At 36.4% G+C, this 25,483-nt stretch overlaps 1 protein-coding gene and 1 long non-coding RNA gene across 3 annotated transcripts in view; one reads left to right on the top strand and one right to left on the bottom strand.

The window, feature by feature from the left end:
• Positions 1–13,905, top strand: part of LOC106871645 (uncharacterized) — a 23,661-nt gene extending 9,756 nt beyond the window's left edge. For both annotated transcript variants that reach the window (XR_001409684.3, XM_089366611.1), the window contains exons 2-3: positions 1,093–1,139; positions 12,181–13,905. Coding sequence is in view for 1 of the 2 variants with exons in the window: in XM_089366611.1 (XP_089222737.1) it covers positions 1,093–1,139; positions 12,181–12,392 (259 nt within the window). In the remaining variant the exon portion in view is untranslated. The remainder of the gene's footprint in view (positions 1–1,092; positions 1,140–12,180) is intronic.
• Positions 13,376–25,483, bottom strand: part of LOC149131784 (uncharacterized) — a 28,950-nt gene continuing 16,842 nt past the window's right edge. Inside the window, exon 2 of the long non-coding RNA XR_016245192.1 lies at positions 13,376–13,515. This is a non-coding gene — a long non-coding RNA (uncharacterized LOC149131784). The remainder of the gene's footprint in view (positions 13,516–25,483) is intronic.

Consider the following 25,483-nt stretch of genomic DNA (forward strand, 5'->3'; position numbering starts at 1 on the left):
TGTAAGATTAACCCTGGTATTAACTGTAGAACTAGAAATGTAGTCTACAGCATAAAGTGCATAGCGAGTGCTTGTAAAGACAAGAACATTATATACATAAGTGAGACATTTAGAAACATTGTAGAGAAGCTAAATAAACATTTGAGAGAATATGACGACGAAAAAACAATCCTCCATACTCTACCAACATGCCAAAGGCCAACATGGAGGCACACTGGGTTAACTTGACATCCGTATTTTATCCAAGCACCCGAAGGACCCAACACTCAGAGAGGTACAAGAGCACGTCCTCATTAATGAAACATCCCCAATACTAATACGAAATATACATAGAAGGTATCATATCTCAATACCCACAGTTTATATAGTTACACAAACCCATACTCAGACAGACACAAACATGCACACACATACAGACACGCAAACATGAACACAAACACAAACACACACACACAAACACAAACACAAACACACACACAAACACACAAACGTGAACGCACAAGCACATGGATGTGCAGAATACATACATACATACAAACGTGTACACATGCATATATATATGCATACACACACAAACATGCATACACACACATACATACATACATACATACATACATATATACATATGTGTATGCGTACGCACACTGACGCACACGCATGCGCACAAACAAACAAACAAACAAACAAAAAAGAACGCAGTTCCGATAATGGACAGAGTCAACGACTATTGGAAAGGTTGCAAGACGCAACGAAAACTTTAGTATAAATAAATGAATGGAAATCAGACCGGTGAGTGTGTTAAATCAATAAGGCACTAAAAGAGAATGACTCTCACCAGGCACAATAATATATATATATGTGTGTGTAACATATGATATAATTATAAACAGTGCAAATTTTAGCCATTTCTCCGCAGACTGAAAAGATGTTATATATATATATTAATACAGGCACTAAGTAATTTATTATAAAATATATTATTTATATACATATTTATTCAACGACGAAACAATTGTTGTTAAATAAGAATATCGAATGGTAGCACAAACCTTATCACAGTATATTTTTCTCTTTACCTATAACTATATATAGATGCCGGTGGAATTTGAACTCGGAACACAAAGACGAACGAAATGACGGTGAGCATTTTTGCCTGGTGCGGTAACGATTCTGCCAGCTCGCCGCCTTTAGATGTAAATCAAATACTGGTTTCAAATTTTGGTACGAGTCCAGCGATTTCGGGGAAGGGCCTAAGTCAATTAAATCAACCCTATTCCTCAACTGGTACTTATTTCCTCGACCCTGGAAGGATGAAAGGCCAAGTCGACCCTGGCGACATTTGAACTTCGACCGTAAAGACGGACGAAATACCGCTAAGTATTTTGCCCGGCATGCTAACGATTCTTATTTCTTTATTTCCCACAAGGAGACAAACAAGGGGCTTAAGTTGATTACATCGACCCAGTGCGTAACTGGTACTTAATTTATCGACCCCGAAAGGATGAATGGCAAAGTCGACCTCGGTGGAATTTGAACTCAGAACATAACAGCAGACGAAATACCGTTAAGCATTTCGCCCGGCGTGCTAACGATTCTGCCAGCTCACCACCTCAAAGATATAAAGCTAATGTTACAAACTAAGACAAGCGGTGAGCTGGCAGAATTGTTAGCAGCATTTCGTCCGTTTTCACGTTCTGAGTTCAAAATTCTGCTCGGTTCGACTTTAACTTTCCTCCTTTCGGGATAGATAAATTAAGTACTAGTTGAGCTCTGGAGTCTCGACTTGCCCACCATCCAGGAATTGTTGGCTTTGTGCCAAAATTTGAAGTCAATATTACAAGCTAAGAAGACCGAATCATTTTAGCCTTTTTTAAAAAATCATTCTATATTATTTTTTGGTGATCTTGTAAAATAATCGTGGAATAGGCATAGGCATGGCTGTGGGGTAAAGAAGCTCGCTTTGCAGTCATACGGTTTCGGATTCACCCCCCTCTGCGGCATTTCTTCTATAACCTCGGGCCGATCAGTGTCCCATGAGGGAATTTGCTAAACAGAAACTACTTCGAAGCTCCTCCTATGTCTCTCTATCTATTTATCTATCTATCTATCTATCTATCTATCTGTCTGTCTGTCTGTCTGTCTGTCTGTCTGTCTGTCTATCTATCTATCTAGCCGCGTGCGCATGGTTGTGTGTGTGTGTATGTGTGTGTGTGTGTATATATATGTGTGTGTGTGTGTGTGTGTGTGTGTGTGTGTGTGTGTGTGTGTGTGTGTGTGTGTGTGTGTGTGTGTGTGTGTGTTAGTAAAAGATAAAGGTATGCGAGCCCAGGATGGTCTATATCCTCACTTACAAAATCCTTGGACACCATTCTCAACAAGACATGCCCATATTTAATAGTTCTTTCAAGGGTGGCGTGGGGAGATATCAGCAAAGCTGAAAAGCAAAAGCTTATTGTTTACTTTATTTACATTTGATGGATATTTGTTTTCATCTGGTTTGTTGTTAACACAACGTTTCATCAGGTGTCTTGGGGAAATTTCGAACCTGGGTTCTCATTCCTAAGGTATTTTCCGAAGAGGACAAATATCCGTCAAATGTAAATAATGTAAATAATGTACATAATTCTAAATCTCTTAAATATAGAACTGTATTAGCAAAAGCTCATGTTTTAATAAAAGGCGTCCGTTATATGGATATCAACAAATATGAAGATTAACATTGTGAAATGTTTTTTGACGACTACCCAATGTTTTTTTTATTCCTTGCCCAAGGTGCCGCGCATGATATCCACTTGTACTTGCTCAAGATGCTGTGCAGAGGGACAGAACCCGAAACCACGTGGCTGCAAAGCCAGCTTTTTAATCCCACAGCCATGCCGGCGCCTATTCAGTGATTATTTTACAAGAACACAAAAATGGTGCTTCCAAAGAATCTCCCTGCATAGATTTGTAGTAAGAAAGACCAGTAAATATTGTATCAGTGCCAGATATAAGGGCACGTGGCTTTAGTGATAAGGATGTTGATCTCACGATCATAGGGCTGTAGGCTGGATTCCCTTTTGTCTTTGAGAGAACACTCCATTTCATGTTGATCCAATTTACCCATCCAGCGCAGCTATCACATTCTGCTTCGCTGAGTCAAGAGAAGGAGGACGAGAGTTTTTCTATGTCTACTAGCACCAACAATATGCACCTAAAATAATTAGCTAGTGCATGGTGCATCATAAGAAGTTATACTCGCTTGCAAGCGGTGGTTGTAGTTAATAGCCATATATGGGGCCAGAACTAGCAGAGAATTCGTTAAATGATTCAGAATTTATTCACATAAGAATGAGTTGAATCCACTTTAAATTTGATATTTTGGAGACACCAAAAGGAAATGGAAACATAATGTAAATGGTTTACACAACCAAATAATAAAATACTTGTTGTTTTTTTCACGGCTGGATGATTTCGGCGGCTCCCATCGAGACTAAAATTAGCACTTGTTATATAATACGTTTTTATTAGAAATACAAAAGAATCTTAAATACAGCAACCTCTCAGAGTTGACATTATAAACATACCCCACACAGAGTAGATAAAAGTTATAGGTGTTAAAATACCATTACAACATTCACATCACTAGTGTAAGAGAGAAAAGTAACTAAAGTAACACACAAATACACGTTGAGCACCAACAAATAACTCATTTGTCTAGCAGCATAAAGACAACAACGTCAAAGTACAAACAATGCAATGTTTATCCTATCTGGGTTCCAACCTCTACACAACAAATTACAAACAATATAAATAGTACGCACAAAATGACGACAGAAAATACATACACAGGCCACCAACATAACGAAACTAGAATATTTGAAGTGAAAAGCCACCTGGATATTAGCGTAACTGGATGGGGGAGGGGCGATGTGGCAGCACTTTTGGGTGGAGGTGGAAAACTCAAGGGCTTCCCCGGGTGGCACAGACTCTAACTCCGCCACAGATCATACAGAGAAATATCATACCCAGCAGACCACCTGAACATAGAACACACATGTAAACTGCCTACATAACGAAACTAAAATAGAGTACGGAAAATGAAAAACTACCTTGACACATTTACAAACACCAATCTTCGAATAACCTCCTTTGACTCTCTTCAAACTACATATAAATTTAATTGCTGCATCATCAATAAATCTCGTTAGTTTCAGAGACTGTAATGAAATATATACCAGAAATAAGTGCTGGAAATCACCGGGTGTGACGCTCTGACCGAATATAGCTTACTGTCTATAATAGAAGAAGTGCAACATTCACAATCTGCAACACTGCACTCTGCGCAGTAATTATTCCATGCAGTATGGATTTCAACCAGATGAAGGCATGAAGTATCCAGTGCGCCATAATTTGCTCGAGCAGAACTCATTGAAATTACATAACAACCAGTATTTGCTCCTGATATTTATTTAAACTAATTTTTAAATTGATTGATCACGTGAGACCCGATGCTAAACACTCAAGCAGCAACTTAAAACGTGAAATTAAATAAAGATTCTTTGGACGGTAATCAACATTGATGCTCCAAGTATGGAGAATTTCTGATTAGTATATCGTGCAATTTCTGATTAGTATGTCATGCAAATTTGCTGTGCAAATCATTTTATAATAACATTTAGGCATGCAAGGAGTGAATGCAAGATGATGTTACATATTAATGATTAAATGATACAAGAATACTCGTTGATTTCACTTCAAAGTTGTTGTGACTTGTTGATGCAAACAAATGATATCTTTGAAGAAGTAGTTATTGGAGATGTAACATGGTTACTGTTATGAAGAACAGGAAGGCAGTCGTTGAGATGGCAGAAACGACAGAATCAGAATCAGGATTAAGTACGTTTCAGTTTTTAGATTCGTTCATTGCGTTCTAAGTTCAAATCCCGACGATTTGGATAATAACAGCCAGAGAAACTAGTATATGAACCTAAATCAATGTAACACATCCTTATAATTCTTTCGAATTTTGATACAAGGCCAGCAATCTTGAGGGGAGGGAGCAAGTAGATTTCTTGACTAGCACTTTGTTTTATCTATCCTGGGAGGATAAAAGGCAAAATTGACCTCGACAGGATTTAAGTCAGAAAGTAAGAACCAGAAGAAATGCTGCTAATTATTTTTGTCCGACGCGCAAACGATTCAACCAGTTCACCGCCTTATACATCTTTATAATGGTTATAAAGCCATCTTAAGTCTTAAATTTAATACCTTCCAACAGTTCTTGACCAAATCAATCAAATTAACCAAAATCTATCCGGAACATATTGACAACAGTTATGGTGTGATCGAAAATAATTTTATTAGAAGAATATTTTACCATGGAGTCAACCACTACTAGTGCTTAAATGATGAGTTTTCTTACTCACTTGTTGAGGATAAATGTGAAACGGTGGGAAGTGGACTGGATTTTTGTCATATAAAGTTTTGCTTTTGCAAACAATGTGCAATATTTTGTTGAAGAAACCGGTTTTTTATATTTTAACAGCTAAAAGCGACGGCATTTCGTCCGTCTTCATGTTCTGTGTTCAAATTCTGCCGAGGTCATCTTTACCTTTCATCCTTTCGAGGACGATAAAATAAATACCAGTTAAGCATTTGGGTCGGTGTAATCGACTTTCCCCCTTCAACCCGAAATTGTTAGCCTTGTGCCAAAATTTGAAGCCAATATTTTAACAGCTAAATCAGATTATTCATACGATATATGAAGTTTAGTTGCACTGAAAACGAGAGTCGATTTAAACGACTATGCTCCCTTCTCTCTCTCTCTCTCTCTCTCTCTCTCTCTCTCTCTCTCTTCTCTCTCTCTCTCTCTCTCTCTCTCTCTCTCTCTCTCTCTCTCTCTCAATCTCTTTCTTATGTCCTTATACCATTGTCAGAAATTAGAATTAGCGCATTACATAATCGTCGGCATAGAACGGTATGATGCTTGACTGTGTCGCATGAAAGAAAAACGTGATTTTAATCACTAGAAAGCACTCTTTCTCTGACCTACGATAACCTATATTATAAACAAGAATAATCTTATTCGAATTAGTGCTACTGGTTGTCAGTTGAGTGAGAGATAAAATAATTAGTGTAATGAATAGATTATTTGATTAATTATAATTAGCTTTTCAATGGAAAAACAGAAACTCAACAATTAATGGTAATTAAATATCTTAAAGGCAAATGAGCGACGACCGCAGAATTTTTAATAATCAAAGCTTGAATTGCAGTGGAACAGTGGTCAATGTTACCCCTTGGCCTGTCCAATGCATTTTCATAAGTTTGTTCTAAACGTCCATGCTTGTTATCAGACTTTTATTTCGCCCTTGTTTCATACGTTTTGAATAATATAAAGCTTTCCTTTCATAAGTCTCAAATTATTCCGGCGATTGAAGAAAAAATTGGGAATGTTTCTCATATATGATGCAGAGACACAAGAAATATGTTTTGTGTATCACATGTGATACACAGGTCAGGTAAATGGTTAACTTGCTTCAGTTTATCTTTTATCCTTTAACTTTTACTTGTTTTAGTCATTAGATTGCGGCCATGTTGGGACACCACATTAAAGAATTTTTAGTCAAATGAATCAACCTCAATACTTTTTTTAAGCTCGTTACTTATTCTATCGTCTACTTTGCCGAACCACTAAGTTACAGGGTCGTAAACACACTAACACCGGTTGTCAAGTAACAGAGATGGGGAGAAACGCGCACACACACACACTCACGCATACGCGCGCGCGCACACATGTATATGCGACGGGCTTCTTTCAACTTCCATCTACCAAATCCAGTTACGAGGCTTTGGTCGGCCCGAAGGCTATAGTAGAAGACACTTGCCCAAGGTGCAAGGCAGTGAGAATGAACCCGGTGTAGCAAGTCAAATTAACCGCTGCTTAGATTAAACCCTGGTATAGTTTGGGGATAAACTGTCATAGACCAAACTATACTCGGGGTATAAAATAGCCTAGGCCAGACTATACCCTTCCGGGCTAGAATATATCCATCTAACGGGGTAGTCAATCTCAAACGATGTGTCGTTAATTAAAGTGTATCAGCGGAGTCGTGAACTGTGACTTGATTTTAACATTAAACTGGTTGAATTTTCAATTTGTTATCAAGACATGGCTAATATTTGCTATCTTTTGTGATTAAACGGTCACAAACCGAGGATATTCGCTCCGCTTAACCGAATCTGGGATTCAAAATGGCAGCCACCGGCCATTAATGCAAGCAGGGGAATATGAATTGGCCTAGGCCAATTTATACCCCGGAGTATAAATTGACCTTACGTCATAATATACCCCGGAGTATAATCTAGCCAGATATAGCCCAGAGAACTGGGGTATACTATGGCCTGTTACACCGGAACCATACGGCTAGAAACCAAACTGCTTACTATACAGCCTGGTCTCCTGTGAGAAGTTGGAACTGCCATTGTCTGATTAAAGTGGCTATCGTTTTCATCTACGAAAGAAATTTTAAAAATTGTTCCCCCGCTACTGTTTATTTATTTGTTCAATTATTTGTTCATTTATTTATCTAGTTAGTTAGTTAGCTAGTTAGTTAGTTAGTTAGTTAGTTAGTTAGTTAGTTTAGATAGTTAATTAGTTAGTTAGTTAGTTAGTTAGTCATTTATTTATTTATTTATTAGTGTTATTGAAGTTGTTATTGCTGTAGCTATTATTCTTCTTACTTAACATTCCCCAATCAGCTCTGCTCGAGCAGGTTTATTGCTCCAAAGTAACCAACCAATCGAGCACCTAAGAACGAAGATGTAGAGAGCTTAAATGTGAACTCAATGTGTAAACTAACAGAGGCTGGATACCATTGAATAACTAAAATTAACATAATACCGCCCCTCTCCGCATTTCTTGGTTCGCACAAAATATGTTGATGCCCTCTCTTTCGAAAATATTACGTTTGTGAGAGATATGGACGTCATGCTTTTACATTTTCTTTTCTGTAGATCTAAAGTTTATATACCTCGTGTTTCTTAGAGTTGAGATTCTGTATTGAGGATAAGTATTAAGAGTATTAATATAAAGGTATGTGTGGGTGTGTGTACATACATATATCTCTATGAGTCTGTATGTCTATCTATCACTATATATATATATATAGAGAGAGAATTATTTATATATATATGCGTGTGTGTGTGTGTGTGTGTGTGTGTGTGTGTGTGTGTGTGTGTGTGTGTGTGTGTGTGTGTGTGCGTGCGTGCATGCGTGCTTGTATGTCTTTGTGTCTGTCTGTGTGTGCACACGTGAAGTATTCAGAAGAACGAGCGAGGTATGGTGAGAATAATGAAAATGTAAGAGAGGGAGACGTTAAGTTACATGGAAGAAGACTGAGAGCGGGCCATTGTCCTCCTGTGTCCTTGTCTGAGAAGTGATGCAGTGAGAGACTGTCTGGAATATACAGATAACTGAAATGTCTGAAAATATACAGACAATGGAATGTCTGAAAAATGTACAGACTGTGTGTGTGTGTGTGTAGTGAGGTACAGAGTATGTGTTGTCTGTGACATAAAGAGAATAAAAGAAATTGAGTGAGAGTGAGAGACAAATATTGAATAAAGAGAGAGTGAGAAAGTGAAAAAAAGTGAGAGAGTGAGATTGAATGAGAAAGTGAGAGAGAGAGAAAAAGAGTAGTTTTAAAAGGTGGAAGTAAATCAAGGTAGGCTGCTGGTTTGTGTGGAGAGGAGTCAGCTGCGTGTAACTGGAACAAGATAAACACATCTGGTAGGCTGTTTAGTGTGGCTTAATAGGCTTTATAAGTAAGCTATATATATACACACACACACACACACACATACATACATACATACATATATATATACTAGTAAGAATACGTTATTATTAAGATAGTTTGTTTTACATTTGTTTGATACCATTACATCATATATGTTTATAGTATATATGCGTAAGTATACATATAGCGTGCATGTAGGAAGAATGTTGGCAAATCATGCAACATGAATGAAGCTCTAACATCAATAATGGAAAACGTAGGAAAGAACTATATGATGAAATACAATTATACTTTAAAAATAACGCGTATTTACATAGCAATGGAAAATTACTACCTAAAACTTGCCGATAAATATTAATATAAACATATATACATTCATATGTATCCAGTTATTCTATTTACGTTTATGTGTCGTCGAAACCTGAGCCCATCTCATTCGCATTATGGTCACCCTTTTGATGCAAGCCAAACGAAAGAAATATATTCTTTGTTTATATATAACATGCAGTTATATAATTAAATATTATTATGTTTACACATGCTCATATATACTTAAATGATAAACTTCTGGAAAGTTTTACAGATTTTTACAATTCCAATGATAGACTGTATCTGTAATCTTCGAATCAGCTTTTTCCTTTTTGGTTTTGAGAAGCCTAATTTCTCAAAATCGGTACTTAGGCAGTGTGTAATTTATCCCAGTGCCCCAATAATTACAGATATAAAGCTGAACTTGTGATCTGGATAGAGTAACTGTAGATTTCTCAATAATTCAGCGTAGGTATTTTCAGTTTCGCTGACCTTTAGCTTTATGTTAACAACCGCTGGGCAGTGGACTTCCACAACTGTATATATGCATTTAATAAGATAAAAACCATATAATAAATGCGCAAACAAACGGAAAACTGTCACAGAAGGTCACCAAATCCTCATCAGTTATCGACCAGAGGGTCAAACGCAATTTCGTGCCTTCAATGATAATAATGAACCTCTCTGGTGGCGCCGACAGCAAGAAGCTGCTGGGAAATGGTGAGTCAACGAACAAGGGACCAAACATTAAAGAAAGTGAACAAACAAACAAAAAATAAACAAATAATCAATACAGAAAGTGAACAACCCAACATGAAATAAATGAGATTCAAGACGAGACCATTAGTGGACAGATGAAGGACAAAGCCGGAAACAAACAAAACGAAATGTGAACATACGAACAAACTGAAATAAATAAAGAGAATATGGCCTTAGGGCCGGACAGCAGACGAAAATATAGTTAGTGCTAGTAGGAATATCCTAAAGGGTTAGAAACAGAAAGACATCAGATAGACAGCGAAACGGGTTAAAAGTGGGAGACGAGAGAAAATACGACCAGTTGCTTGGGCGGTCGGCGCGAAAAAGAAAGAGAGAGAATAATAGATGACGATGACTATGTATGTATGTATGTATGTATGTATGTATGTATGTATGTATGTATGTATGTATGTGTGTGCATGTGTGTGTGCGTGCGTACGTGTATGTATGAATGTATATGTATGTATGTATGTATGTGTGTATAAACACGCTGTGGGCTTAGAGAAATCTGTGTGTATTGTGGTAGAGACAGAGAACGAGAGTTGCTGCTCAAAAGGGAGATAAACGTTTTTCGTGGACAATTGTTTTCAAAGGGTAATGCATGCGTGAACATTAGTGTCGACAAACTTGATAATACATACATACATACATACATACATACACACATACATACATACATACATACATACACACATACATACATACATACATACATACATACATACATACATACGTACATACATACATACATACATACAGTGGTATGAAAACCCGAAAATTACTAACAAGCACACATAATTTCCACATAAACAGTAACGTAGACTGCCTCTACCTAAAACGAAATCAAGACGGCAGAAGCTTAACATCGATCCAAAATACCTTTGAATGTCGCATCATATTACTTCGGCAACGTCTTTTAACCACCAAGTATCGAAGTGCATCTCTTGGCCATGTTTGCATACATGAGGCTTGGAAGGCATCACAAGACTTGGAAGGCAGCTCCTTGAGCAACATCCCTTGTCTGATATCCTAGAATACATGCCCAAAGAAGTCGCACAACTCTACCGCAACGTATCATCAGATGAAAGGATGTGATTATATGAGCAGAAGACTATGCATGGATATGTTAGTAGAAAGTTCCAAGATGATAGTAACATCAATCATCAAAGTATTTTATCATGGACCAATAGCCGAATTACTACCTCCCACTTTGAAGGGTATGCGTTTGCAATCCAGGAACAGGAAATATCAACCAAGTACCTCATGCACAAAAGGGATAAAGATGCAGGAAAAGCAGTAAAATGTGACAACCGATGCAGACATTGTGGAGTTCGCACTGAAGATATCACCCACATCATAAGCAGTTGGCTGAAAATGTCTACCGATGAGACAGGAAGTCGTATCTAGGATACTCTATAATGAAATCCGTCAGAAGAATCCCCAAGGACAAAGAAATAAAAACCCACGATATGGTAGAAGCCATAGCCACTCATAATTAAAAGGAATACTGGTGGAATGTACCAGTGAAGACCTCAATAAAATGTAAGCACAACAGACCTGATATAATGATTTGGAATAGAGAAGAGAAACTGTGCACAGTTGTGGAAATTAGCTGCCCAGCGGATGTTAACATAAAGCTGAATATCAGTAAAAAAGAGAACACCTATGCTAGCAATGTTATGAATTATAATTCATTCCCAGAAAAATATTTTACCTTTAAAATTTATAATACTCGTAAATAAATAGCAACAAGAGCAATCAGAGAGACCAAAACTTCCGCCAACGCAACACCAACGTCCTCTCAACGATTAACCGGAAATGATTTTTTAAATGAGAATATCTGAAATATATCGACTGCTCTCACAAACGAGAATACTAAAAATGAATCCGATCGCTCTCAAACGGAAAAATAATCCATATACCTTGTCCGGTACCTGATCGATCCTAATGGGAGTCATGGAATGTGCAAGTGGGTGTTCAAGCCGTGTTTGTAAGGTTGTGTGTATATCGTCTGGGTAATGAAAATATTTTCATGACTAGAGCGCACACATGTCGATGGGTCTTTGGGAGTCATTAAGTAAAAGTTTTGGAAACACTGGTTGATATGCAACAGGAATTTTGATAGAGAAACGCAACTGAACATAAAAATTATAATTGTAATGAAAGGCATACTGTATAGTAGTCTTAAATTCCGGTCTTTCTTTAGAAATCCTATTGTTTTAGACCGATGTATAGAATCATGTATATATGTAAATATACTGTAAAGTATTAAAATGTATGAATAATCTCCTGATATAATAATGAGCGTTCTTTTTATATATTTGTATAGAGAGACTTAAAGAATTTCAAGCACTTATAAATGGACTTGACGTAAATATTCAATTTACGATGGAACAATTTCCATTCCTCGACATCCTCATTAAGAAATCTAACAACGAAATAGAAACAGATATATTTTATAAGCCCACGGACTCCAAGCAGTATCTACCATTCAACTCATGCCACCCCAGACACATTCGAATGAATATCCCTTCAACCTAGCAATAAGGATTTGTACTATAGTTTCTACAAGCACCAGGGACACACGAGTACATGAACTAAAGGATACTCTCATTACCAGGAACTACCTACCATCAATAATTGACATAGGCTTTCAACGTGCCCTACAACTCAACATCCACGAATTCAGACATCCCCAATTAAAGAAGGATTTACAACCAAAAGCCCTACCATACATCTCCACACACAACCCTCTTAACAAAGAAGGCTTCGACACTATCCTCCTGAACATTCCCCTACTAAAAAGGGATCACAGAATTAATTTAATCCTCCAAACGCACACCATCATAAAGAGCAAAAGACAACCCAAATCTATGAAAAGTCTCCTAACACAAGCCCAAGTACGCTCGACAGTACTGAAGCCATCAATAAAAAATGCGAAAGACCTAACTGTGGTATATGCGTCAACCTAATTGAGGGATCAAAGTTCTCTTTCAAACAGGGTCAACGTTTTACAGGGAAAAACAACTTCATATGTGCTTCTGAGAACCTAATATATATATATTAACTTGCTCTGGGTGTCGAGAGCAATACATAGGCCAAACCAAAAACAATCTACGTCAAAGGATGACTCTACATAGAGCCCAGATCAAATTCGGGAATATAGAAAAATAGCATTCAGTGAACACATCCACATTTGCGCCACTAACAAACAACCCAGCTTCAGAATTTTTCCCCTCTATAAATTCAGGGATGATGCAACCTGTAGTCAGCGCATATTTTATCACAAAATATAAACTCCTTTTGAATGCATCCACCACAAAGGACACTATTACAAGGGCCTTGGAATAATACTCACGCAAATATTAAAAACGATATATTCAAAACAGTTACCACCTATAAATTTATTCAGAACAATTTCAATCACTACTATTACAACCACAACAGGTCACTTTTAGGTCACTTGACCATTTAAGAGGTTTCCACCAACATCCTACTACTGCCATACCACTCCCGCATTTTTATTATTTTTTCTCTTCTTCTTCTTCTTCTTCTTCTTCTTCTTCTTCTTCTTCTTCTTCTTCTTCTTCTTCTTCTTCTTCTTCTTCTTCTTCTTCTTCTTCTTTTTCTTCTTCTTCGCCGCCTCCTTCCTCAGCTACTACTGCTGCTTAAACAATCAAAACCAAGAACTCATATCAAATATTAGGACTGCTACGACCTGCTGCCTACTACCACGTCCTCACAAGAGTAAAAAAGAGAGACAGAAAAAGACAAGAAAAAGGAAAATGTCCCTTGCATTTGAAAACTATGGAAATATTTTTAAAATACATTTCATTTAATTATTCCACAGTTTAACTGTTTTCCATGCTTTACTCTAAGTTGAAAAAGTCGTAAAGACTAAAATGTACTAAATGTTTTTCGTGATAAGATTATTTTAGCATTTTCTACCTTGTCTTATTTTCCTTATACATATCAACTCGTGTATTTATTTTCAACCTTCTACGAAATACGAGACTAGAAAAACAGCCAACAACTGATAAATGGTCATTTTTCATTTTGTTTGTTTTGTTTTTCATTTGTGTCTTTCGTTGTTCGAAAGAATAGTTCATGTTTCATGTACTCGTGCTTCGTATTTTTTGTTGTACACGTTTCGTGACGTCCTGTGCCCACATATGCATATATATATATATATATATATACAATTAAACCTTGGGAGAGGCATTATGCCGGTAATAAACACACGCACTGGTTCAGTCCTTTATTAATTTATATAGTTTTTTGTTAAATTATTTCATGGAAGTGGAGAGACAAGTTACTGAAGAGATTGCAAGAGTGCAATGAAATAATTTAACAAAAAACTATATAAATTAATAAACGACTGAACCAGTGCGTGTGTTTATTACCGGCATAATGCCTCTCCCAAGGTTTAATTGTATTTCTTTCAACACACGTATCCACATCAAGAATCTTGCACACGAAATACACATACGAAATATATATATATATATATATATATATATATATATATATATATATATATATACATATAGATGTAAGTATGTACATATACGCATGTATATATGCATTTATATATATATATATATATATACATACACATACATACAAATAAGAGGAATGACCACTAGGTGGGTTCCTAATATGCTAGAGGAAGACCCCATATGATCTGACCACCAAGAAAAATTGTTCTCAAGAAATTTCGGCAAAAGCCAGAACGTAAAGCGGATCTTCCTCTAGCATATTAGGAATCCACCTAGTGGTCTTTTCTCTTATTTGTATGTAATATAATTTTTCTGAATCTTCGATTTTTTAAAAATATGCTAGCCACCGTTTTAAATTGATATTAATTTAATTAATATTAATTTCTACCCTCATTATTTAACTTTATATATATATATATATATATATATATATATATATATATATATATATATATATATATATATATATATATATGTATGTATGTATGTATGTATGTATGTATGTATAGATAGATAGATAGATACTTGAGTATATATATAAAGGGTAGCAAAACTATACAAAGTTATACTACCAGTGGCCTAGTATGTAAAAAAGTCAATAGATAACATATTCAATATGAAATATAAGAGAAATTACCTATAACAGGCAATTTCTATACGCTAGAAGACAATCAAAAACGACCGAAAACGTAGTTATACGTTAATTTTTGACGACTGGTTACTGAAGAGAATTTGCCTAGTAAATTTTTTTTATTTACTAAAAAAATTCGAAACCTATAGGTCTAACCGTTAAAAATAAGGTATAAGTTTTTAGGTTTTTTTCCCTTCGAAATGTTTTAACTTTGTGGTTTTCTGTCGTTTTTTACTGTCTTATAGCGTGTAGAAATTGCCTGTTATAGGTAATTTCTCTTATATTTTATATTGAATATGTTATATATATATATATATATATATATATATATATATATATATATTGTGTATGTGTGTGTATATATATATATAAATAGATCCGGAGTGAGATGTGAAGGTAGAGGAGATAAATAGCAAAGAGAGCGTCGTATAAATGAGAAAGGAAGAGGTGATAGATGAACACCGAAGGAAGGAGTGAAAAAGCCGATAAACGGCGTTTGAAGTGTGAGTATATGTGTGTGTAAAAGAGAGGTATGTTTGCGTTCCCGTGTGTGTGTGTGTGTGTGTGTGTGTGTGTGTGTGTGTGTGTGTGTGTGTACAATAGAAATGGATGATAATGTTCAACGCTGAAAATGTGTGAGTGTATGTGTGTATGTGTGTGCGTGTACAAGAGAACTATGTGAAACTTTACATATATACGTAAAGTAAAGAAAATATATAAAAATAATTCAGAATCCTTCTCCGGTACCGGATCGATTCCAAAATCTAATCAGTTCGAGCCAGTCACGAGGCCAAACATCTCTGAAAGTTTCATCCTAATCCATCTAGCGGCTCTTGAGATATCTTGTCGATGGACAAACAAAGAAACAAACAAACACGACTGAAAACAATACCTCTGCCTTCGCTAAGCCGGAAGTAACAAAGCAACAGTAGAATGTAAAGAATATTCTATGTGAAGTAAAAAGAATGTCAAGATCATTTAGGATCGTTAGCACGCTGAACGAAATGTTTAGCGGTATTTCGTCTGCCGCTACGTTCTGAATTCAAATTCCGCCGAGGTCGACTTTACCTTTCATCCTTTCGAGGTCGATAAAATAAGTACCAGTTGAACACTGGGGTGGATGTAATCAACTCACCCTTTCCCCCAAAATGGTTGCCGTTGCGGCAAAATTTGAAACCATTATTATTATAATCGTCTTCTGATTCACTTTCACTCGCACTAGACTCGCGCACACCATCACTTGTAGACGCGATCGCCGATTCTTGTAGACGGACTTGTAGATTTCTTTTTAAGATACAAGTTTAGAGTTGTTTGCTTAGAAGAAGCTTTTTTTTTTCGCTCCCTATAAATTTCTCGGTAACACGCAGAAGTATTTGTTTTGGTAGTAGAAACATTTGCACTACGTTTAAAATTTGGACCTTGGGCTTGAAATATAAAACTCGTTAAGCCGGAGTGTCGTAAAGCAGGTCCTCGTAAAGTGAGGCTCTTTCTTGGCACATCACCAAAAATTTAAAAAGTTACAGCCAAGCTACAAGAGCTGTAGGTTTCGTCGTAGTTAACTCTTTCCTCAACTTTAGACCAAATGTTCACATCCTCAGGGCAGCTGGCAATTACAATATTGCGTGATTTTTGTTCTTTATTCTAGAGAGCACATTCAAAACTGCTGTGTTAACATTAGACTGCTGTTTTTATTGGAATATTTGAGCTGTAATCTTATTTTCAAAAGTGTTGTTTTAGTCTGGTTCTTGTGCGTCTTTGGTATGGCCATCAGTATGAATATGTATGTTCGTTTGGCCTTATTTCTCAAATTTCACTCCAGTAAAGAAAAGACAGATCCCCAAATAAAGTTTCTTTCATTGGAATTGAGACAACCAACAACTAGGTAATCAAGGACGCAATTTTTACTTATTTGAGGTCTTCCTGTAAGTAAGGAACTAGTTTCCAACAAAGGTACAAAGCTCCATCGTTGAAGCTTTCTATCTTTGTCGTCACATTTTGTATATATGTATCGTATCACATTTTGCATGTATGTATGTATGTATGTATGTATGTAGGTAGGTAGGTAGGTAGGTAGGTAGGTTATTTCTGACCAAGCCGTGGGAAAGGCAGCTCTTAATAAGAGAAAGATACTCTAACATAAAGCTCACAGTCAAAAGAGTATCACTCATCTTGTAATGTTTGTCACTGGAACTTACTATGGCGACCGAGAGTGGCAAAAGTGTTGTACAAGCTTTTGTCACTTAAATCTAATGGCGTACAGATGTCTCACAGTAATTTAATCTTTTCTTCCGTTTTGTACTTTATGAAGTCCTATGGTAATGAATGCGTGACGTAAAAAGTCATATCTGCGCACGTGTAAGGACGAAAGCAAATCAGAACAATCAGATTGAATGTGAGATGGTTCTTATCTGACAGGATGAGGCAACCATCGGATAGGCAAATAGGTATATGTGTGTGTGTGTGCCCGGGTATGTGTGTGTGTGTGCGCGCGCCCATGCATGTGTGTGTGTGTGTGTGTGTGTGTGTGTTTAAGTGTGTGTGAGTGTGTGTTGTATATTACAGACTATTCTAAATATTCAGAATGAACATAGGATGAGATAATTAGTCGCTTGCGAGTTCAACAAATGTAGACAGACAGACTGATTAATTGATTGATTGATTGATTGATTGGTTGATTGATTGGTTAATTGATTGATTGATTTGGCGTTATCTGTCAAAATTGTCTGAAGATGAAGCCACTGTGGTTAAGGTTAAATGATAGTCAAAAATGCTATCATCTGCTGAAGAATTTTATATGATAAAAAGTAAGCAACAAATAAGTCATCTGTATGTGTATGTGTGTGTGTGTGTGAGAGAGAGAGAGAGAGAGAGAGAGAGAGAGAAATGGGGGATAGAAAGACAGTAAAAAAATTAACCCTAAACTAAACCAAGCTTGATAAAATCTGGGTCAGAGATGGTTCCATCGGCGCATGCGTAAGTAGGACGCTCTAACAGCAAAATTCCTACACAAGAGATGAAAAATATTGGGGTCAATAAACAAGTTAGCTAGAAAGTTTTTCATGTCAGATTTGGTTGAAGGTTTGGCTGATCTCATGGCAAACAACACTGTTTTCTCGAAGATGTGGAAATTCTTCCCCAGATGTTGTGCATGCGTTGTTGAGAAATAAACAGCACCCATGAGCTTTGCTTTCTCTGCGATTTGTGCCCAACTTGAACTTCCGATGCTTATAATCTGTAAAAAGGGTTAATTTGATGTTTTGCGGGAATAAACACGGAGATGACAGGGTCGGGGCGGAAACATTGCACCCAATGGAAGAAATTCTCTGAATGTTATTGTAACAAATAAAAGATTACTCATACTAGACCTTACATAACTGCAGTATATATATATATATATATATATATATATATATATATATATATACAAAACACACTCCACCCATATTATCTTTTAACACATGGATCTCAAACATTTAGTTTATATGAGTTCAGTTCTGTCGGAAATACCAAACTAAACAAACTATAAAGTTGGCTCTAATATATTATTTGATAAAGCCAGTCAAGAAAATTTTACGTTATTTATGTTATTAGTATGTTAGTAGTCCTTTCTACTTTCAGTACACAAAACCTGAGAATTGGGGAAAGGAGGCTAGTCGATTACATCGACACTGAAAGGATGTAAGGCAAAGTCGACCTCGGTGGCATTTGAACTCAGAACGTAAAGAACCGGAAGAAACGCAGCTAAGTATTTTATCCGGCTCCGGTAATTATTCTACCCGCTCGCCGCTCTTATTGGTATAGTAGCTGAATAGCTCATCGTTGCCGGGCAATTTTTACAATACATTGTCTCATATAAATTTTTGTTTATTCCATGTCAGACCCTGCCTTCCCCGACTGATAGGCCTCTTGATCAGGACAGATTTGTGCAATTTTTCACAAAAAACTTCGTTGAGGATTTTATTTTCCTTTTTAAATTATTTGCATGTCTGTTCGATCGTTTCACATGACTTCATTCATTAAAACTTATTAAAACTTCTGAAGTTCTTACAACTTTGGTCGTCGTTATGCATTTATTTCGTTTGCTTAATAAAAATTCCTCCTTGTAATGATTTTGCTTTCATTTTGTGATAGACAGCTATCATGCAGAAAATGCCTGCTTTCTGTTTTCTGATTAGGTAAAATTTAGTAAATTTAAAACCTCAACAACATTTTTCAGCAATTTTTCTGTAACAAATAATTAACAAAATCGGATTTAACGTGGGAAACTATTTCAATATACCAAATTTAAAAGTTTTGACATAATTTCAAAAGTAGAGGGACAGACAATTATAGGACGTTAATGCGGTGGACAAAATGCTTAGCAGCATTTCGTCCGTCTTTACGTTCTGAGTTCAATTTCCGCCGAGGTCGATTTTATCTTTTCGGGGGTCGATAAAATAAGTACCAGTTGAATACTGGGTCCACATAATCGATTATTCCCCTCCCTCGAAATTGCTGACCTTATGCCAACATTTGAAACCAATAATACTGCATATTTTTTGTGTTTACACATTTTTTTGTGTAAACACAATCCAACAGTTTGACCCGTCTTTGAATAAAACTTCTGATTGTAAAAGATTACATACGTGCGATTGTGATTGTATTTGGATAAATATTGTACGGCGCAGCGTTGGTATCACTGGTTAGTAACAGTGTACTTCCATTTCCCGACCCAGATTATGATAGAAACCGGTCTACGATGTTTTGTAGAAACAGAAAGAATGAAATGTCTTCTGGACATTAATAACTGTTTCAAATTTTGGCACAAGGCCAGAAATTTTGGGAGAAGGGTTAGTCGACTACACCGATTCCAGTACTTGACTAGTATTTTATCCTGGGAGGATGAAATTCAAAGCTGACCTCGATGGGATTTCAACTCAGAACGTAAAGAGCCAAAAGAAATGTCGCAAAACATTTTATCCGACGAGCTAACGAGTCTACCAGCTCACCGCCCTGATCTGCTGGACATTGTTAATAGAAAACAAATAACAGACTTGTTTTTTCTTTAATGAAGCAACTATGATGGCCACACGAATAGAGTTCAGTAATTATGAAAGCCGAGGAACTTTCAAAAATGAACATTAGCGGTATAAGATTTTCGATATTATCATCAGTTCGCCCCTAAAAGATGATAATTACTGCACGAGTCAGATTTTTGTCACAATACCAAAATCTCACTGAATCTTTTTCAGGTTATTCTCAATGATTACGTGAGTCAGCTTGTTTTCGCCAGTTGATAGTTTTAGAACTAAAAGACAGACTGTAGTAGATCATATGATTTAAATGAGATCTCATAGATTGTATGTAATCATATGAGCTTCATGTGAACGCAATGGAATATCTACAAGCAGATTGCGTACTTTAATGCATGCATTCATTTTACTCAACTATTAGAAATAATGTTTAAGTTTTAAATGAGTGAAACAAGAAGAAAATACAAAATAAGAATGACCGTGATGATATTACGGTCTCACGTATAAATCTGATGATAAATGTCGCTTATGTGGATATAATTTAATATCATTAAAGTATCTAGCATATATAAATTGTGAAAAAATATAATCAGTTGGTACATAAATCTACAAAAGTACATAAATTCACAAGTTGGTACATAAATCTGCAAAATAAAGGATTAAACTTTATCATTGTCTGTTTTGCAGGTATAAGAATGCGTCATCAAAATATCCTACTTTTCATAAAACTATTAGTAATGTACAAAAATAATCACTTTGACAGTATGTAAATCTATAAGAATGTTTGGGGAGATTAAAATTGAAAATTTGCAAGTATTTACTACACTTGTTTTAAAAACTCACTGAAATTATTTGTGGGAAATTCGGTAATGAAGGCTCTAAAATGCAGTTTGATAACCATAATAATGGATCGATTTGCATAAACCAAAATTAAGGAAATATGATCTCAAACTAAAACCATTTTATAGATCATTTATTGAAATTTTTTTTGAAAATTTGATGTAGTAATGGAAAATGATAAGAGAATGAGAGGCAAAAACAATTACACGTTATTTGCTTAGTATGGATGTGATGAATGTTGATAGTTCAGCATTAATTCCTGAAAGTGAAGCTCCAGAACAGTTTGAGAAATTAAGTCGTTTTAAGATACATAATTTCCTCAAACAAAATATTGGCCTAGTTATTTTAAAGTAAAGTAACTACCAATACACATTAAACTATGAATTATAAAGAAGTCCTGGAAACAAATTAATGAAGAGTTTTTAGAAGAAAATCCCTCCAGGAGTGGGGTGGTAAAGTGACCTCCCCTTTAGTCATAGTGTAAGGAGCGAATGGAAATTTTGTAATATGAGTAGATGTCGATCAAAGAATTTGTTCAGATTTTTATCCAACTCTAAATACTGAATCGATATTTCATTGTCTTTCTGGTATGAATAATTTTGCTATATCAGATTTAAAGAGAGCATATCGTCAAATAGAAATGTAGTGAAACTACCTCTCTCACGGTTATATATTAACAAATGCGAGCGTAGCAGAGAACAACTCTTTCCCGCCTGCTGTGTAATCACCTGACTGACTTTTATTTACGCGGCAATTGTCTCCTCTCCATTTGCTGCCAGGATGCAAAACGACCAACCGTAGCCCCTAATAAGGTCACATGAGAGAGTGTTTTTCTAATGCTTTCTGGAGCCCCTATTTTCCTATAAATAGCCCAAATTATCCGCGGCTCAGATCCTCACAGATCTGGTCGTTGACCACACACGCGTAACACAGCACCAACCAACCAGCCAGTTCCAGCGACGACATCAACAACCACTTCAACTACATACTAGTAGCACCGTCGCCAGCGTCAACACGACTCTACGTACACAAGCTACCAAACAGCCACCGCAGCTTCTCTTCTCAACCCTGTTTGTGTGAATCGCCTCACCACGAAATAACAGCCAGAATTCGACACCTGCGAGAGAACATCTGTATTAAGATTCCGGCCCGGCAAAGAAGCCTCAACATCACGACAAGTGACTTAGCTCTGCCTTAACCTTAACCTCTTACATACAGACCTACAATCTAACTGTGTACCTCAACAGAACTGGTATTTTCTTATCTGTGTTACTGACTCTTATCTATACTCTGTAACTCTTACATTCACATACATATATTTGTACACATACACTATTTTGTTTACATGACGGCCTGTCTTATATTGTATTTTATTATGTCGCATTCACACTCACACACAGACATACAGTTTAATGCTCCAATAAATCTTACTGTTATTCATCTTTATCGGTTGAGTTCCTATCTTTTATCTTACTGGCACTCCTTCGCATTTCACATGCGAATTCTCTATGTTATAGTATTATAACATTATATCATTATATTTTTGTGTCGACCGTGCGACGCGTTTAAAAAGGAGCCTGTTTTCCATTCGTCACCATTTCTCCTTTGGTTCGCACGGTCGTTCTTACAAACTGGTGACCCCGACGTGATTCAAACGCACAGCCCGACGTGATCCTGTTCATACAGCCGACGTTCCTATCTTGTCCTTCTTGGCAAACTTTTTTAGTTCTCTATGTTATAGTATTATAACATATATCATTATATTTTGTGTCGACCGTGTGACGCGTTTAAAAAGGAGCCTGTTTTCCATTCGTCACCATTTCTCCTTTGGTTCGCACGGTCGTTCTTACAGAAATATGTTCTGAAATAAGAGAAGTTACAATGACGAATGCACCAATGGATTTTTGAAAATGGATATGTTTGCTATACGGAATGAAAACAGTTAGATCATGCTACTGGAAATGTCACTCCGTAATCTTGTTTATCAGGTTGATTCTATGTATTGGTGATAAAACTTAAAAATCTACGAATCAAGCTTGATGAAGATAATAAATAGGGTGGAATTATCAGGCGTGAGGATCAGTCGAGCTTATTCTGTTAGACTGTTGGATTATTTTTTGAGAGTGAGGAGATTGATCATTTAGTAGTAAGAATTATAGGTGTAAAATCGCCAAAGGACAAGAAACGGACTTTTTTTTCTAACCCTAACCCTGTTAATTTCTATGGAAGATATATTGATTATAATTCAGATCGCATATTGCCGTTCGCATCACTACGTAAACATGTTTCATTTTTAAGAGGAGTCCAATGACAAAAGGTATCTGGGCACATAAGGTTCCTGTTAGAATCAATGCCGGTGATCAATGAAAGCCAAACCTATGACCAACATGATATGTCTCATAGACTTTAGTATCCGTGCCATCTTTATACCTGTCGAAGCAGTACCAATGCCAATGAAAAACAAAGACAGCAGTATTGTGACGGACGACGAGAAACAATCTCAAATCATTAAACTGAACACTTAAACTCACTTAACAAACCATTAATTACCGCTGGTCACTGTCCTGTTCATCTTGCTTCTTTCCTCAAACAGACAATAATGTCAATACTTCAAACTCTCATATAACTGGACATCTGACAGATGCATAAAAACAAAGCTCTTTGTCCTGATTCTATTCTTGTTAACCTATACAAACAAGGAGGAAGAGCCTTAAAAACTCATCTCCATCAACTAATTCTATGAGTATGGAACCGGAGATCTATCCCTAGCAATTTTAAAGATGCCAATATTGTGACCATCTTGACAAAAAGGTGACCGTGAAGAATAAATGGTGAGATTTCTTTATTATCATTCACCTTGGACGATCTCTGCTCACCCAGCTTTCTGAACTAATCTTGCTGGAATCCCATTTCGGTTTCTATCCTCAGGCACGACTGGCATGCTTTTAGCTGCCGGACAACTTATAGAAACGGCAAGGAAATAACAGAAATCGATATTTTTTCGCCTATGATTTAGTTAAAGCCTTTAATTATTCACCCAAACGTTTCAGTCATTTCATATTGGAATAAAAGTTTGAGTGTCATACCAAGATGAGTGTCACTACTCCTAAATTTGATATAAATAAGGGTGTTAAATAAGGCTTTGTACTTGCACCTAGTCTTTTTTCAATGCAAGTTTAGGACCAGAACAGCTACTGGCACTGTACAAAGCTTAAGTGAGATCCATAACGGAATACTGTTCCTATATCTAAAAGTGCTAGAGCCATGCATATTGACATTTCGGATCTCTAGAGAAGGGCCACTCAGCTGATAAGCACTCCATCTTACAGACGCACTCCAGACTCTGGCTCACAAATGAGCTATCTCTTCTCTCTCTCTCTGTCTTTTCTATAGATAATATAGTAGCCTTTGCTTCTTGATGTTAGCTGGCCTCGTACCTCCATCATTCAGGCATTACCGACCCACTTGTCTTTTTCATCTCTTGTCACTCTTGATACGTTCAACCGCCCTCTTCCAGCACTAACCACTCTGCCCAGTCCTTCATCTCCAGAACATCAGTCCTCTGGAATCTTCTCCCCGCTCATGTCTTTCCTTCAGATATTGATCTGCCCTCGAATGGCGTGAAACGGTCATAGGCTCTGCTTCTTCTTCCCGACTCGGCAAATAAGAAAAAGCAAAACAAAACTTATGCAGATGCCATTCACATTCTTCCAATCTATTGACTTCTTAATAATAATAATAATAATAATAATAATAATAATAATAATAATAATAATATGTGATCTCAAATTTTAAAGCAAACATAATTTTCTTATGGTTTCTTAAATATTCACTAGAACAAAACTGTACAAATCCAAATATATGGTACCCTAGGCATAACACCTACATGAACTTCTAACTTGTTGTCTCTTGAGGTCTCTGGGTGAGACTTGGATCCAACTTGTACAAATGCAAAGCAAAAGTCAAACATAAAATAATAATAATAATAATGATAATAATAATAATAATAATAATAATAATAATAATAATAATAATAATAATAATAATAATAATAAGAAGAAGAAGAAGAAGAAGAAGAAGAAGAAGAAGAAGAAGAAGAAGAAGAAGAAGAGTTTCAAATTTTGGCTCAAGGCCAGCAATTTGGGGGAAAGGAAAAACCCGATTACAACTACCGCAGTGTTTGTCAGGTACTTATTTTAACTGGTACTCATTTTATCGCCCCTAGAAGGATAAAAGACAAAGTTGACCTTGATTTGAAATCAGAACGCAAAAGAACCGAAGAAATACTGCAAAACACTTCTGATGCGCAAACAATTCTGTCAGCTGCAATATGCCAACGATAATGCTGTCCATCTTTAACCTTATTCTATCTACAAACCATCCCTCATTCATTCCTTCGTGTTGGTAATATACTTGACTCCACTGTCAACATACCAAATCAGTTCTAAGAAGAAAGAAGACCTCTTCAAATTATTACCAGTAGTGAACTTGTCGAAGAGGTTTCATCCTTCATTATCTCGTAGTATTTTGTTTTACTCCCTCGAAGATGACATCAACCGGTTACGATTAGTCCATAAAGTCAGTGAGCACTTCCCACTCTTGTGTCTTTCCCAACCTCAAGCTGAGACTCAAAATAAAAGTTTTGGTATA

This window comes from Octopus bimaculoides, chromosome 19 (genome assembly GCF_046866305.1).
Source record: "Octopus bimaculoides isolate indiv1 chromosome 19, ASM4686630v1, whole genome shotgun sequence".
NCBI classification, from domain to species: Eukaryota; Metazoa; Mollusca; class Cephalopoda; order Octopoda; family Octopodidae; genus Octopus; species Octopus bimaculoides.